The 15,000-nt window shown below is 52.9% G+C and overlaps 1 protein-coding gene across 2 annotated transcripts in view; it reads left to right on the top strand.

Annotated features, from left to right (window-relative positions):
• Nucleotides 1-15,000, top strand: part of cfi (complement factor I) — an 85,037-nt gene that overhangs the window by 12,895 nt on the left and 57,142 nt on the right. For both annotated transcript variants that reach the window (XM_078407351.1, XM_078407343.1), the window contains one exon: nucleotides 6,783-7,056. In XM_078407351.1, coding sequence (XP_078263477.1) covers nucleotides 6,783-7,056 — 274 coding nt within the window. The remainder of the gene's footprint in view (nucleotides 1-6,782; nucleotides 7,057-15,000) is intronic.

Raw genomic sequence — 15,000 nt, 5'->3', positions numbered from 1 at the left:
ACACACGAACACTATCCTACCACACACTAGGGCCAATTTTACATTTATTTCCAGGCCAATTAACCTACAAACCTGGACATCTTTGGAGCGTGGGAGGAAACTGAAGATCTCGGGAGAAAACCTACACAAGTTAAGGGGGAGAACGTACCAAACTCCGTACAGACAGCACCCGTAGTTAGGAGTGAATCCAGGTTTCTGGCGCTGTAAGGCAGTAGCTCTACTGCTACTGCCACCGCCCCGCCCATATTTAAGTTATGCATTGAACACAAAACTTGTAAACATAGATATAATGTGGAGGATAGTAATAGGAAAAAGTAATAGCCTGCAGCAGAGTGGCGCAGCTGGTAGAGCTGTTGCCTCACAGTGCCAAAGATCCGGGTTTGACTCTGATCTCAGGTGCTGTCTGTGAAGTTTGCACAGTATCCCTTGGATTTCCTCTGCGTGCTCCAGTTTTCATCCCACATCCCAAAGACATATGGGTATGTAGCTTAATTGGCCTCTGTAAATCGTCCTAGTGTACGGATGTGAAGTATAAATGTAGTGTGCTTGGGTGATTGATGGTCAGCATGGACTCGGTGGATGGAAAGGTCCTGTTTCTATGCTGTATCTTTCGATCAATTTCAATCAATCAATCAATCAATCAATCAATCAATCAATCAATCAATCAATCGATCAATCGATCAATCGATCAATCGATCAATCGATCAATCGATCAATCGATCAATCGATCAATCGATCAATCGATCAATCGATCAATCGATCAATCGATCAATCGATCAATCAGAAATGCATAGACAGACAGGGGAAGCGAGCATCAGTGGTTATATCATGAAACATCAAATGAGATTTAAGTCAGTGAAAACTTTGGAGGGATTTGGACCAAATCCATTTGGACAGATATGGACCAAATGCGGGCAGGTGGGACTAGTGTGCTGGGACATGTTGGCCGGTGTGGGCAAGTTGGGCCGAAGGGCTTGTTTCCACACTGTATCATTCTGTGACTCTATGACTCTATGACTGAACTGATGTATTGAAGGGGAGACATTTTGAACTAAATGGTATACTTTTAATGGGGTCTTTTAATGGGGTATTGGGCAGCTTTTTATTGAGGTAGCCGTACAAATTGAAGAAAAGGATTTGAAATCTTTGACTTTTTATTGGAGACAGAAATATTAAATTGGCTTGGCAGAGTGGGGTTTGCAAATAACATTCTCCTGTTCAAATATGGAGCTTAACAGAGTTGCTGCCAGATGCTTGATCCTATCCTTCAGTAAACCCTTTTTTTTTTTTTTTTGTTCTTTGGGTTTTTTTCGTGTCGTTACTCAACTGTTTGCCAATAGCGAAACAAATTTAGTGCCACAAAATGCTGGAGTAACTCAGCAGGTCAGGCAGCATCTCTGAAGAGAAGGAATGGGAGATCTCCAGAGATGCTGCCTTACCTGCTGAGTTACTCCAGCATTTTGTGATACCTTCGATTTGCACCAGCATCTGCAGTTATTTTCCTACACAAATTTTAGTGCCACGTCATTGGCCTCCGCAAGATCCTTTACAGTGCGTGTGTCATGCAGCATGTCACAGCTCAGGTGATGTTCCACAGTCTGGAGGCCCCGTCCACACTCGCAGTCTGCCGTATCGTCAGTGTATCCCCACTTCAGCACGTTCGGTTTGCTCCTCCCCCACGCCTGTACGCAGTCTGTTGAGACGGCGCCAGGTTATCCACGGTTGGTCGGAACCTGGTGGGAGTTTCTCAGAGGGATCGATTGCCATGTGAGTGTCTTCCGGAGAATTTCCTCTAGTCTCTCTTCCCAGAGTTTGAGCCTTCTGGACGATGCACTGCAGTCCAGGGGTTTGGATAGATGAGAGAGAACTTCTGCATGGTTTCAAACGCTGGGAAACTTCTGCGTGATTTCAAACGCTGGTAAAAACATTAATATGTTAGATAATCCATTCTTGGAGTGCTCTGATACCCAGGGAGTCCTTAGCAACATTGAGGTCCAAGGTGTAATGATAGCTGCCTGAACATCCACAATAGACAATAGACAATAGACAATAGGTGCAGGAAGAGGCCATTCGGCCCTTCGAGCCAGCACCGCCATTCAATGTGATCATGGCTGATCATTCTCAATCAGTACCCCATTCCTGCCTTCTCTCCATACCTCCTGACTCCGCTATCCTTAAGAGCTCTATCCAGCTCTCTCTTGAATGCATTCAGAGACTTGGCCTTCACTGCCTTCTGAGGCAGAGAATTCCACAGATTCACAACTCTCTGACTGAAAAAGTTTTTCCTCATCTCCGTTCTAAATGGCCTACCCCTTATTCTTAAACCATGGCCCCTGATTCTGGACTCCCCCAACATTGAGAACATGTTTCCTGCCTCTAACGTGTCCAACCCCTTAATAATCTTATTGTCTGGGACTGGGAGAACGTACAAACTCCATACAGACAGCACCCGTAGTCGGGATCGAACTCGGGTCACCGGCGCTGCAAGCCCTGTAAGGCAGCAACTCTACCGCTGCGCCACCATATAGTTGAGCAAATGCCTGCATTAGGACTGAGTGCTAATGGGGAGGTAGCCAAGATAAAGAGGAGTGGGTGAGTGGTGGGGTAAGAGCCGGCGAGCTGGTGATGGACATGGGAGGGGTGAAGGATGATGGGAAGATGGAGTCGGAAGGGGGAGCGGTGGAGTTGGGAGATAAAGGCAGGTAGATGATAGATTGGCTGGGGAAAACACAAGAGGCAGATGGGATCATTTCCTCATTTTTCTAGATTCTGCCACGAGAAAACATCCACCTCCACACATCCACCCGATCAAGATGTCTCAGGATCTTTGATGTTTCAATCGAGTCACCTGCTCTACAATTCAACAGAGAGTTGTAGAGACCATAAGCTCATGAGACAGAGAAGCAGATTTAGGCCATTAAGCCCATCGACTCTGGCTCGGCGTATTGGAAAATAACTGCAGATGCTGGTACAAATCGAAGGTATCACAAAATGCTGGAGTAACTCAGTGGGTCAGGCAGCATCTCCTGAGATGCTGCCTGACCCGCTGAGTTACTCCAACATTTTGTGATTCCTTCGAGTCTGGCTCGGCGATCGTTTCGCTGAACATCTCCGCTCAGTCTGTCTTAACCTACATGATCTCCCCGTGGCTCAGCACTTCAACTCCCCCTCCCCTTCCCAAACTGACCTTTCTGTCCTGGGCCTCCTCCATTGTCAGAGTGAGGCCCAGCGCAAATTGGAGGAACAGCACCTTATATTTTGCTTGGGTAGTTTACACCCCAGCGGTATGAACATTGACTTCTCTAACTTCAGATAGTCCCTGCTTACCCTCTCTATCCACTCCCCCTTCCCAGTTCTCCCATTAGTCTTCCTGTCTCTGACTACATTCTATCTTTGTCCCGCCCCCTTCCCTGACATCAGTCTGAAGAAGGGTCTCGACCCGAAACGTCATGCTTTCCTTCTCTTCCGAGGTGCTGCCTGACCCGCTGAGTTACTCCAGCACTCTGTGTCCATGTTCTCCAGAGATGCTGCCTGACCCACTGAGTTACTCCAGCACTCTGTGTCCATGTTCTCCAGAGATGCTGCCTGACCCACTGAGTTAGTCCAGCACTCTGTGTCCACCTGCTCATGGCTGATCAATTTTTTGCTCTCCTTCCTGCCTTCTCCATTAGCACCTTTACTAATCAGGAACCTATTAATCCCTGCTTTAAAAATACCAATGACTTGGCCTCCACTGCCACCTGTGGTTATGAATTCCACAGATTCACCACCCTCTGGCTAAAGAAACTCCTCCTCATCCCGACCCGAACCGTCACCCATCCTTTGTCTCCAGAGCTGCTGCCTGACCTGCTGACTTACTGCAGCACTTTGTGTCTATCATCCACATCCTCCTTGTCCGTTCACAAGGCCCAAATCCTCACGCTCCTGTTTTACGTTTCCATATTGCTTAGTCTTAGTTTAGTTTCGAGTTTAGCTGAGGGATACAGAATGGACACAGGCCTCTCGGCTCATTTGAGTCCACGCTGACCATTGGTCACTCGTTCACACTGTATAATCCCACTTTCTCGTCCACGCTAGGTTCTCTGGCCTCTGTGCCTTTTTCCCGATGGTAGCAGCGAGAAAAGAGTGTGGTTAAGGCGGTGTGGGTCGATGGTGTGGGATATTCACTGCCTTCTCCAGCCAGAGCTTCCTGTAGACCCTTTCGATGTTGGGAAGGCCAATATCACGAAGGGCCAGGATTTGCCCACCACTTTGGTAGCACAGTTGGTAGAGCTGCAGGCTCACAGCGCCAGGCCCCAGGGTTCATGCCTGACCTCGGGTGCTGTCTGTGTGGCGTTGCCCCATTCTCCCTTTGACTCTGTGGGTTTCCCCCAGGTGCCCCAATTGCCCCCCACATTCCAGAGACGCCCACATTGGTAGGTGTGTTGGCATCAGTAAATTCCCCATAATGTGCAAGAAATGGGAAATGAGAAAGTGGGATAGAATTGGGATAGAAGTGGGCAGCACGGTGGCGCAGCGGTAGAGTTGCTGCCTTACAGCGAATGCAGCGCTGGAGACTCAGGTTCGATCCTGACTATGGGCGACGTCTGTACGGAGTTTGTACGTTCTCCCCGTGACCTGCGTGGGTTTTCTCCGAGATCTTCGGTTTCCTCCCACACTCCAAAGACGTACAGGTTTGTAGGTTAATTGGATGGGCAAATGTAAAAATTGTCCCTAGTGTGCGTAGGGTAGGGTTGATGTGGGGGCATCGCTGGGCAGCACGGGCCCGGTGGGCCGAAGGGCCTGTTTCTGCGCTGTATCTCTAAACTAAATCTAAATCAAAAACATTGGTGTGAACGGGTGATCGATTGTCACATGGACTTATTGGGCCAAAGGGCCTGTTTCTATGCTGTGTCTCTAAACTGAACAAAACTAAACTAAATAATAATAATATATCCTTTTATTTGTCCCACTAAACTAAACTAAACTAAACTAAACTAAACTAAACTAAACTAAACTAAACTAAACTAAACTAAACTAAACTAAACTAAACTAAACTAAACTAAACTAAACTAAACTAAACTAAACTAAATTAAACTAAACTAAACTAAACTAAACTAAACTAAACTAAACTAAACTAAACTAAACTAAACTAAACTAAACTAAACTAAACTAAACTAAACTAAACTAAACTAAACTAAACTAAACTAAACTTCCTGCAGCCTCTTGCCTCTTGTGCATTTGTATTTCCGAACCAACTCTGGTTCAACCAGTCTGCCATCTCTACCATACACTTGTATAAGCTCAACACGCCAAATCATCACAAACATCTGAGGAAATAGAATCGGCAATGAGCTTTTGTTTTGATTACATCAATATGCTGAGCCCAAGAGAGATTTTCAGAGATACGTACGCCTAGAAACTTAAGGTGGGCACAAAATGATGGAGTAACTCAGCGGGTCAGGCAGCATCTCCGGAGAGAAAGAATGGGCGAAGCTTCGGGTCAAGACCTTTTTCAGGTCTGAATGTGTGGGTCGTGCCCTGGTTCGACTTCCAAAAATACAACCATTGCAATGGTTTGTTTAATGGCCCTCAGTCCGGTAATGGAGGGGGCAAGGGCAGAAAGGTTGGTACGGGAGTGGAAGAAGAATTGAATGTCCACCCTTCTCTGTCCCACCTGACTTGTTTGCCAATTAATGCCTCCTTACCTGAATTCACCATCACTTCCCTAGCACATGTCCCACCCTTTCCCCTCACTTCATACTGTGAACTATTGCCCCCTACTCCAGTCTTGAAGTAGGTTCCAGCCCAACGCATTATCTGTCCATTTCACTCCACAGCTGCTGCCTGACCTGCTGGGTTTCTCCAGCACCTTGTTTATTGGTGTGCTAAATAGCTTTTTTAGAAAGTTAAAGATTTATTGAAGGAGAACCGCCTACAAGTATAAACTGATGTAGGATTTCTATTCCATTTCAAACTCTGAGCCATGCCATAAAACCTTGTAACCTGATTTTATTCCCTGGAGTGCAGGAGCATAATAGGTGATCTGATATAGGTGTATCAGCCAAAACATTCTGACCACTAATAGGCGAAGTGAATAACATTGGTTATCTTGTTACAATGGCACCTGTCAAGGGGTGGGATATATTAGGCAGCAAGTGAACAGTCAATTCTTGAAGTTGATGTGTTGGATGCAGGAGAAATGGGCAGGAGTAAAGACCTGAGCGACTTTGACAAGGGCCAAATTGTTATGGCCAGACGACTGGGTCAGAGCATCTCTGAAACGGCAAGGCTTGTGGGGTGCTCCCGGTCAGCAGTGGTGAGTATCTACCAACAGTGGTCCGAGGAGGGACAAACCACAAACCGGCGACAGACAGGGTGTTGGGCGCCCAAGGCTCATCGATGCGCGAGGGCAACGAAGGCTATCCCGTCTGGTCCGAACCGACAGAATGTCGACTGTGGCACAAGTCACAGAAAATGTTAATGGTGGTCACGGGAGGAATGTGTCACAATACACAGTGCATCGCACCCTGCTGCGTATGGGGCTGCACACGGAGGACCAACAGCATAATTAGGCAGGTGGTCATAATGTTTTGGCTCATCAGGTCATAATGTTTTGGCTGATCGGTGTATAAGATCATGAGAGGAATACATCGGGTAAATGCAGAATACCCAGAGTAGGGGAAGCAGGAAACCAAAGGACACAGGTTTCAGGTGAGAGGGGAAAGATTTAATAGGAGAGGTGGGAAAAACTGAAAATTGAAAAAATAGTTGTACTAATTTTCCATCTTGATATTACGCAGACTTCCACGACGTCAGTCCCTCGCCTACGAAGACTGTCTGAGGAATGTTTACGTGAAAATTATACCCACAAATCATGTCAGAAAGTCTTCTGCCAACCTTGGCAAAAATGTCTTAATAGAAAATGTGTGTGCAAGGTGCCTTATCAGTGTCCGAAGACTGGATCACCAGTCTGCTCTACAACTAATAGAAACTTCAGCTCATACTGCCAGCTGAAAAGTTTTGAATGTCAGAGGAGTCACGAAAGGTTCTCCCACTTTGGAGGATGCTCATCAGGTGAGAATCTATCTATATACTAAAACTCTCGTTTGTTCGTTTGTTTGTTCCTGAATTGCAGCTAAAACGATACACGATAGAACAACAATTTTAGGCCCACCTTACTCACCGTCGTCCCTCTGGTGCTAATGGAAGAAGTTTCATTGAAATCGGTGTTATATTTTTAAAGTTATTCACATTTTAAAGTTTAAATCTATCTCCTAGGGAGGGGGGGGGGGGGGGGAGGAGGGAGAATAAGGGGGGGGGGGTTGAGGGAGGGGAGGAGAGGGTGCTGCACCAATGCAGGAGAGATTTGGACCCAACTTGGTCTAGTAAAAATATATAATTGCAATGAAAAGTTTGCAGCTCGACACCATTTGAGTCGAGAAATGCTGTCAAACCTGAAGACGATCAGAAATGTTTTCATTTCACTGGATGTTTTCAAGAGAGAGTTAGATATAGCCCTTGGGGCCAACGGAATCAAGGGGTATGGGGAGAAAGCAGGAATGGGGTACTGATTTTGGATGATCAGCCATGATCATATTGAATGGCGGTGCTGGCTCGAAGGGCCAAATGGCCTACTCCTGCAGCTATTTTCTATGTTTCTATGTTTCTAAATCATCTATGGAACTGCTCAGTCATGCGGTGTAATTCAGTGATATAAAATTCCTAGAGTCGTAGAGTGATACAGCGTGGAAACGGGCCTTCGCTCAATTTGCCCACACCGGCCAACACTATCCCAGCTACACTAGTCCCACCTGCCTGCGTTTGGTCCATATCCCTCCAAACCTGTCTTATCCATGTACCTTTCTTAAATGTTGGGATAGTCCCTGCCTCAACTACCTCCACTGGCAGCTTGTTCTCTTCATCCACCACCCTTTGTGTGAAAAAGTTACCCCTCAGATTGTCACAGCTTGGTTTAGGATCAGTCCTGTCCAAGACCGCTATAAATTCCAGAGAGTTCTAGATGGAGTCCAGGCCACAGATGGATCACAGAGCAGACACTATCAAAAGACGTACCACTCTGGCCATTCCAACTTCTCCCTGTTCCCCTCCGGCAGAAGTAACAGAAACTTGAAAGCGCATACCAACAAGAAGGATGAGAGGGGATCTTATAAAATTATAAAAGGACTGGACAAGCTAGATGCAGGAAAAATGTTCCCAATGTTGGGGGAGTTCAGAACCAGGGGCCACACAGTCTAAGAATAAAGGGGAGGCCATTTAAAACTGAGGCGAGAAGGAACTTTTTCACCCAGAGAGTTTGTGGAATTCGTGGAATTCTCTGCCACAGAGGGCAGTGGAGGCCAAATCACTAGATGGATTTAAGAGAGAGTTAGATAGAGCTCTGGGGGCTAGTGGAATCAAGGGATATGGGGAGAGGTTGGGCACAGGTTACTGATTTTGGATGATCAGCCATGGTCACAATGAATGGCGGTGCTGGCTCAAAGGGCCAAATGGCCTCCTCCTGCACCTATTTTACTATGTTTCTATGTTTCTAAGACTCAGAAACAGTCGAAGGGAACAAAGGAGTTAATCAGCATCAATATTGCTGAAGTGGAAATGGTCACGAGCTTCAAGTTCCTTGACGTTAATATTACCAATGATCTGTTGTGGATCGACCACATTGACGGGATAGCCAAGAAGGCACCACTGCCTCAACGTCCTCAGGAGCCCTCTGTCGTCAGGCTTCTGGATTAGGGTTGCCAACTTTTAACTACAAAATAAGAGCCCAAAGGTGACGTCACCGCCCCGCGCCCCACGTCACCTGACCCAGCCAGCGGCCACGTGCTCCTGCTCCACCAATGGCGGCCGTCCGGGCCGGGAGGCGGGTTGCTATGCAACCTCCGTACGGCGAAGACACTTGGCCCCGCTCCCCGAAAACACTCCGTTAGACTACACTGTCCAGGCCCACAGCAGCCCCCGGGCCTACAGTGTCCGGGCCTACAGTATCCGGGCCTACAGTGTCCGGGTCTACAGTGTCCGGGCCTACAGTGTCCGGGCCTACAGTGTCCGGGCCTACAGTGTCCGGGCCTACAGTGTCCGGGCCTACAGTGTCCGGGCCTACAGTGTCCGGGCCTACAGTGCCCGGGCCTACAGTGTCCGGGCCTACAGTGTCCGGGCCTATAGCACCCCCCGGGCCTAATACGGGACAAGGGAGGTCCCCATACGGGACAAAAACCAATTTAGCCCAATATACGGGACGTCACGGCTAATACGGGACAGTTGGCAACCCTATTCTGGATGGTCCTTCAATGAGCTAGAGTACTGTCCAAATCACCTCCACCCAACTACGACATCAGACCCTGTCTATGGAACTGGTGCACTACAATGTGCTGTAAAGCTGAGAACTATATTCTGCCCATGGTATTTCCCCGTTTATTGTACTTGAGTTTGTAATTGATCAATTTTATATATGTAGGGTACATCTGATCTGTGTGGATACCATGTAAAACAAAGCTTTTCACGGTACCGTGGGACACATGACAATCTATCTATCTATCTTCTTCTATCTATCTATCTATCTATCTATCTATCTTCTATCTACTAAAACTCAGATCTTGAAGCGATGTTTGTATATATATTCCACTGATGTCGGCTGAAGGCAATTCCGGCAAAACGGTGAACCGTAGCGCCACGATTTTTGTACCGCCTTAATCAACATGCAGTTCGCTGCTGGAAAATGATATTTTTATTTAATTCGGAAGCATATTTTTTAAGTTACAGAGGTCTAAAAGTGCTGCCCCCCCTCATTTATCGAAGTTTTGACAGAAGGGGGGCGCTGCGGTCCGGCAGTGCTCAGTACGCATGCGCGGAATCTCCTCACTCTGTACTCAGCACGCATGCGCGGCATCTCCTCACTCGCACCAAAACAATGGACGCCGTTAGCGGCGCCAGCCCGCGATCACCGGCTCACCTCTCCTCTCTCCCCTTGCTTCTCTCCTCTCTCCCACACCCGGGAGAACATCTCCCCGCTATCCCCCCCCCTCCCCCCGGGCCTTTGAATGATGCGATCTCCCGAAGCCCCCCCCCCCCACCGGACCTTTCACTGATCCGATCACCCGCACCCCCCCCCCCTAAGAGTGTGTCTGGGGGAGAGAAAATTGGGGGGGGCTGAGAATGGGGAATGGGACAACAGGGGTAGTGCGGAGGGGAATTGGTGGTGGGGGAAAGAGGGGTACTGGGAAAAGGGGAGGTCCATATCCCTCCCCTCTCCCCCATCCCTCCCTCCCCCTCTCTCCCCCCCCCCCTCCCTCCCTCCACAAATACCACCCCATCTCTCATCACCCTCCCCCCCTCCCTCCACCCTCCATCCTCAACACATCCCTCCCTCCACCACTCCCTCCCCCTCGATCACTCCACACCTCCCTCCCCCAAACCTCTCCCTCCCTTCCCCCCTTCACTCCCTCACCCCCTCCCGGATACAATGGAAACCCTAAGAGGACGGGCCAAAGGGGAGAGTGTGGGGAGAGTAAGAGTGGGGATGGGGGACGAGAGAATGGGGGAGTGGGGAATGGGCCCAACGGGCCCACTTTGTCTAGTATACTATTAAAACTCAGATCTTGTGTATATATTTTTTTGGGGTTTGACCTGGTATGCGCGTAACAACGGTTTCTCTGATTTCGTCAAAACGGTGAACCGTAGCGCCACGATTTTTGCACCACCTTAATCACCACGTGGTTATCTGCTGGAAAATTATTTTTTATTTAATTCGGTCGCATGTTTTTTAAGTTACAGAGGTTTTAAAGTGCTCCCCCCCCCCCCTAATTTATAGGGGGCGCTGTGGTGCGGATTTATTGAAGGTCTTCAGCTTGTGATGTCACAATGCCCCTGTGAGATGAGCTCGAGCTGACCCCCCTCCCCCCCTCCTTCCGCGTGTGATGTCACAATGGACAAGCAGCTGCTATTGGGTGTCTACTCTTTACAAATTTACATCTTTATATTTTTAACCTTTTTTGTCAAGGTCTTCAGCTTGTGCCGTCACAATGCTTGTGTGAGATGGGTTCTACATTGTTGCGAAAAGCAGCTGATTGTTTTTTAAAGTTGTGTTTTTTATTGCAAGTCCACTTAACATACACAGATCAGCATGGGGCCCCTATGCTCGTGGGCCACCGGGGCAAGTGTTTCGAAAAAAGAAAGGGGAGGTCCCCCTTCCCCCCTCAACCCCTTCCTCCCCACTCCTTCCCACCTCCATCCCCACTCCCTCCCCCCCTCCTCCCCAACTCCCTCACCATCCCTCCCCACCTCCCTCACCCCTCGGGGACGGGCCCAACGGGGAAAGAGGGGTACTGGGAAAAGGGGAGGTCCCCCTCCCTCCCCCCTTCCCCCCTCCCTCCACCTCCCCCCCTTCCCCCCTTCCCCCCTCCCCTCCCACCCCTTCCCCCCTCCCCTCCCCCCCTCCATCCCCCTCCCCTCCTCCCTCCCTCCCCCCTCCCTCCCCGCCTCCCGGTTACAATGGAAACCATACGAGGATGGGCCCAACGGGGAAAGAGGGGTACTGGGAAAAGGGGAGGTCCCCCTCCCTTCCCCCTCCCCTCCCCTCCCCCATCCCTCCCCCTCCCTCCCCCTCCCCCACATACCCCCCTCCATCCCCTCTCCCTCCCCCCTTCCCCACTCCCCCACCCCTCCCCTCCCCCTCCCCTCCTCCCTCCACACCTCCCTCCTCCCTCCCTCCCCCTTCCCTCCCTCCCCTCCTCCCGGTTACAATGGAAACCCTACGAGGACGGGCCCAACGGGGAAAGAGGGGTACTGGGAAAAGGGAAGGTCCCCCCTTCCTCCCTACCCCTCCCCTCCCCCCTCCACACCTCCCTCCTCCCTCCCTCCCCCTTCCCTCCCCCCCACTCCCCTCCCGGTTACAATAGAAACCCTACGAGGACGGGCCCAACGGGGAAAGAGGGGTACTGGGAAAAGGGGAGGTCCCCCTCCCCACTTCCCCCCTCCCTCCCCCCTCCCACCACCTCCCCCCCTTCTCCCCTCCCCCCCTTCTCCCCTCCCCCCTTCTCCCCTCCCCCCCTTCCCTCCCCTCCTCCCTCCACACCTCCCTCCTCCCTCCCTCCCCGCCTCCCGGTTACAATGGAAACCCTACAAGGACGGGCCCAACGGGGAAAGACGGGTACTGGGAAAACGGGTGGTCCCCCTCCCTCCCCCCTTCCCCCTCCCCCCTACCCCCTCCCTCCCCTCTCCCTTCCCCCCCTTCCCCCTCCCCTCCCCCTCCCTCCCCCTACCTCCCCCTCCACACCTCCCTCCTCCCTTCCCTCCCCCCCACTCCCCTCCCGGTTACAATGGAAACGCTACGAGGACGGGCCCAACGGGGAAAGAGGGGTACTGGGAAAAGGGGAGGTCCCCCTCCCCCCCACTCCCCTCCCGGTTACAATGGAAACCCTACGAGGACGGGCCCAACGGGCACACTTGTGCTAGTATACTATTAAAACTCAGATCTTGTGAATATATCAATATGTTTGTTACATGTTTATTTGTATCAGTGATTTCGGCAAAACGGTAAACAGTCGCGCCACGGTTTTTGCACCGCCTTGATCACCAACCTCCCGGCTAACCGGCCGCGATATTTTCATTTAATTTGGTCGCATGTTTTTTAAGTTACAGAGGTTTTAAAGCGCTGCCCCCCCCCTGATTTATCGAAGTTTTGACAGAAGGGGGGCGCTGCAGTGCGGATTAATCTTCATTGTGATGTCACAATGCCCCTGTGAGATGAACTCGAGCTGACCCCCCTTCCCCCCCCCGCGGTATTCAGCGTGTGACGTCACAATGCTACATTGTTGCGAAAAGCTGTCAAGTCCAGTCAATTTTATTTGTATAGCACATTTAAAAACAACCCACGTTGACCAAAGTGCTGTACATCTGATTAGGTACTAAGGAAAAAAATGAAACATACAGTAGCCTACAAACAGTTCACAGCGCCTCCTCAATGAGCCTCAGACGCTCGGGAGGAGAAATAGGTTTTGAGCCTGGACTTAAAGGAGTCGATGGAGGGGGCAGTTCTGATGGGGAGAGGGATGCTCTTTCCACCCTCCCTCCCCCCCTCCCGGTTACAATGGAAACCCTACGGGGACGGGCCCCCTCACTCCCCCTCCCTCCCCCTACCCCCCACCCACCTCCCTCCCCACCCCCCTCCCCCCCACCCCCCTCCCTCCCCACCCCCCTCCCTCCACCTTCCCCCCTCCCCTTCTCCCTCCCCTCCTCCCTCCCTCCCCTTCCCTCCCTCCCCTCCTCCCGGTTACAATGGAAACCCTACGAGGACGGGCCCAATGGGGAAAGAGGGGTACCGGGAAAAGGGGAGGTCCCCCTCCCTCCCCCCTTCCCCCTCCCCTCCCCTCCCCCCTCCCCTCCCCCCTCCCTCCCCCCTCCCTCCCCCTCCCCCCCTACCCCCTCCCTACCCTCTCCGTCCCCCTTCCCCCTCCCCCCTCCCCTCCCCCTCCCCTCCTCCCTCCACACCTCCCTCCCTCCCCCTTCCCTCCCTCCCCTCCTCCCGGTTACAATGGAAACCCTACGAGGACGGGCCCAACGGGGAACGAGGGGTACTGGGAAAAGGGGAGTTCCCCCATCCTCCCCCCTTCCCCCCTCCCTCCCCCCTCCCTCCACCTCCCCCCTTCCCCCTTCCCCCCTCCCCTCCCCCCCTCACTCCCCCTCCCCTCCTCCCTCCACTCCTCCCTCCCTCCCCGCCTCCCGGTTACAATGGAAACCCTACAAGGACGGGCACAACGGGGAAAGAGGGGTACTGGGAAAAGGGGAGTTCCCCCATCCTCCCCCCTACCCCCTCCCTCCCCTCTCCCTCCCCCTTCCCCCCCTTCCCCCTCCCCCCTCCCCTCCCCCTTCCCTCCCCCTCCCCCCCCCTCCCCCTCCCTCCAACTCCCCCCTTCCACCCTCCCCTCCCACCCCTTCCCCCCTCCCCTCCCACCCCTTCCCCCCTCCCCTCCCCTCCCCCCTCCATCCCCCTCCCCTCCTCCCTCCCCCCTCCCTCCCCGCCTCCCAGGTACAATGGAAACCCTACGGGGACGGGCCCAACGGGGAAGAGGGGTACTGGGAAAAGGGGAGGTCCCCCTCCCTCCCCTCCCCCCCTCCACTCCCCCCTCCGTCCCCCCCTCCCCCTCCCTCCCCTCCCTCCCCCTCCCCTCCCCCCTCCACACCTCCCTCCTCCCTCCCCTCCCCCCTCCCTCCCCTCCCCCCCTTCCCCCCTCCCCTCCCCCTTCCCCCTCCCCTCCCCCCTCCCTCCCCCTCCCCTCCCCCTCCACACCTCCCTCATCCCTTCCCTCCCCCCCTCTCCCCTCCCGGTTACAATGGAAACCCTACGAGGACGGGCCCAACGGGGAAAGAGGGGTACTGGGAAAAGGGGAGGTCCCCCTCCCTCCCCCTTCCCCTCCCCTCCCCCTCCCTCCCCCCTACCCCCCTCCCTCCCCTCTCCCTCCCCCCTCCCCCCTCCCCTCCCCTCCCCTCCTCCCTCCACACCTCCCTCCCTCCCTCCCCCCTTCCCCCTCCCTCCCCCCTTCCCCCTCCCTCCCCCCTCCCTCCACCTCCCCTCCCCCCTTTCCCTCCCCTCCTCCCTCCACACCTCCCTCCCCCTCCGCCTCCCGGTTACAATGGAAACCCTACGAGGACGGGCCCAACGGGGACAGAGGGGTACTGGGAAAAGGGGAGGTCCTCCTCCCTCCCACCCCCCCTTCCCTCCCCCCCTTCCCTCCCCCCTTACCCCTTCCCCCTTCCCCCCTCCCCTCCCTCCCCCCCTCGCTCCCATCCCCCCTACCCCCTCCCTCCCCTCTCCCTCCCCCCTCCCTCCCCCCCTAACCCCCTCCCTCCCCTCTCCTTCCCCCCTCCCCCCTCCCCTCCCACTCCCCCTCCCCTCCTCCCTCCACACCTCCCTCCCTCCCACTTCCCTCCCTCCCCTCCTCCCGGTTACAATGGAAACCCTACGAGGACGGGCCCAACGGGGAAAGAGGGGTACTGGGAAAAGGG

This window comes from Rhinoraja longicauda, chromosome 1, assembly GCF_053455715.1.
Source record: "Rhinoraja longicauda isolate Sanriku21f chromosome 1, sRhiLon1.1, whole genome shotgun sequence".
NCBI lineage: Eukaryota > Metazoa > Chordata > Chondrichthyes > Rajiformes > Arhynchobatidae > Rhinoraja > Rhinoraja longicauda.
The sequence above is the reverse complement of the archived record's forward strand: the minus strand, read 5'-3'. Positions and strand labels throughout refer to the sequence as shown.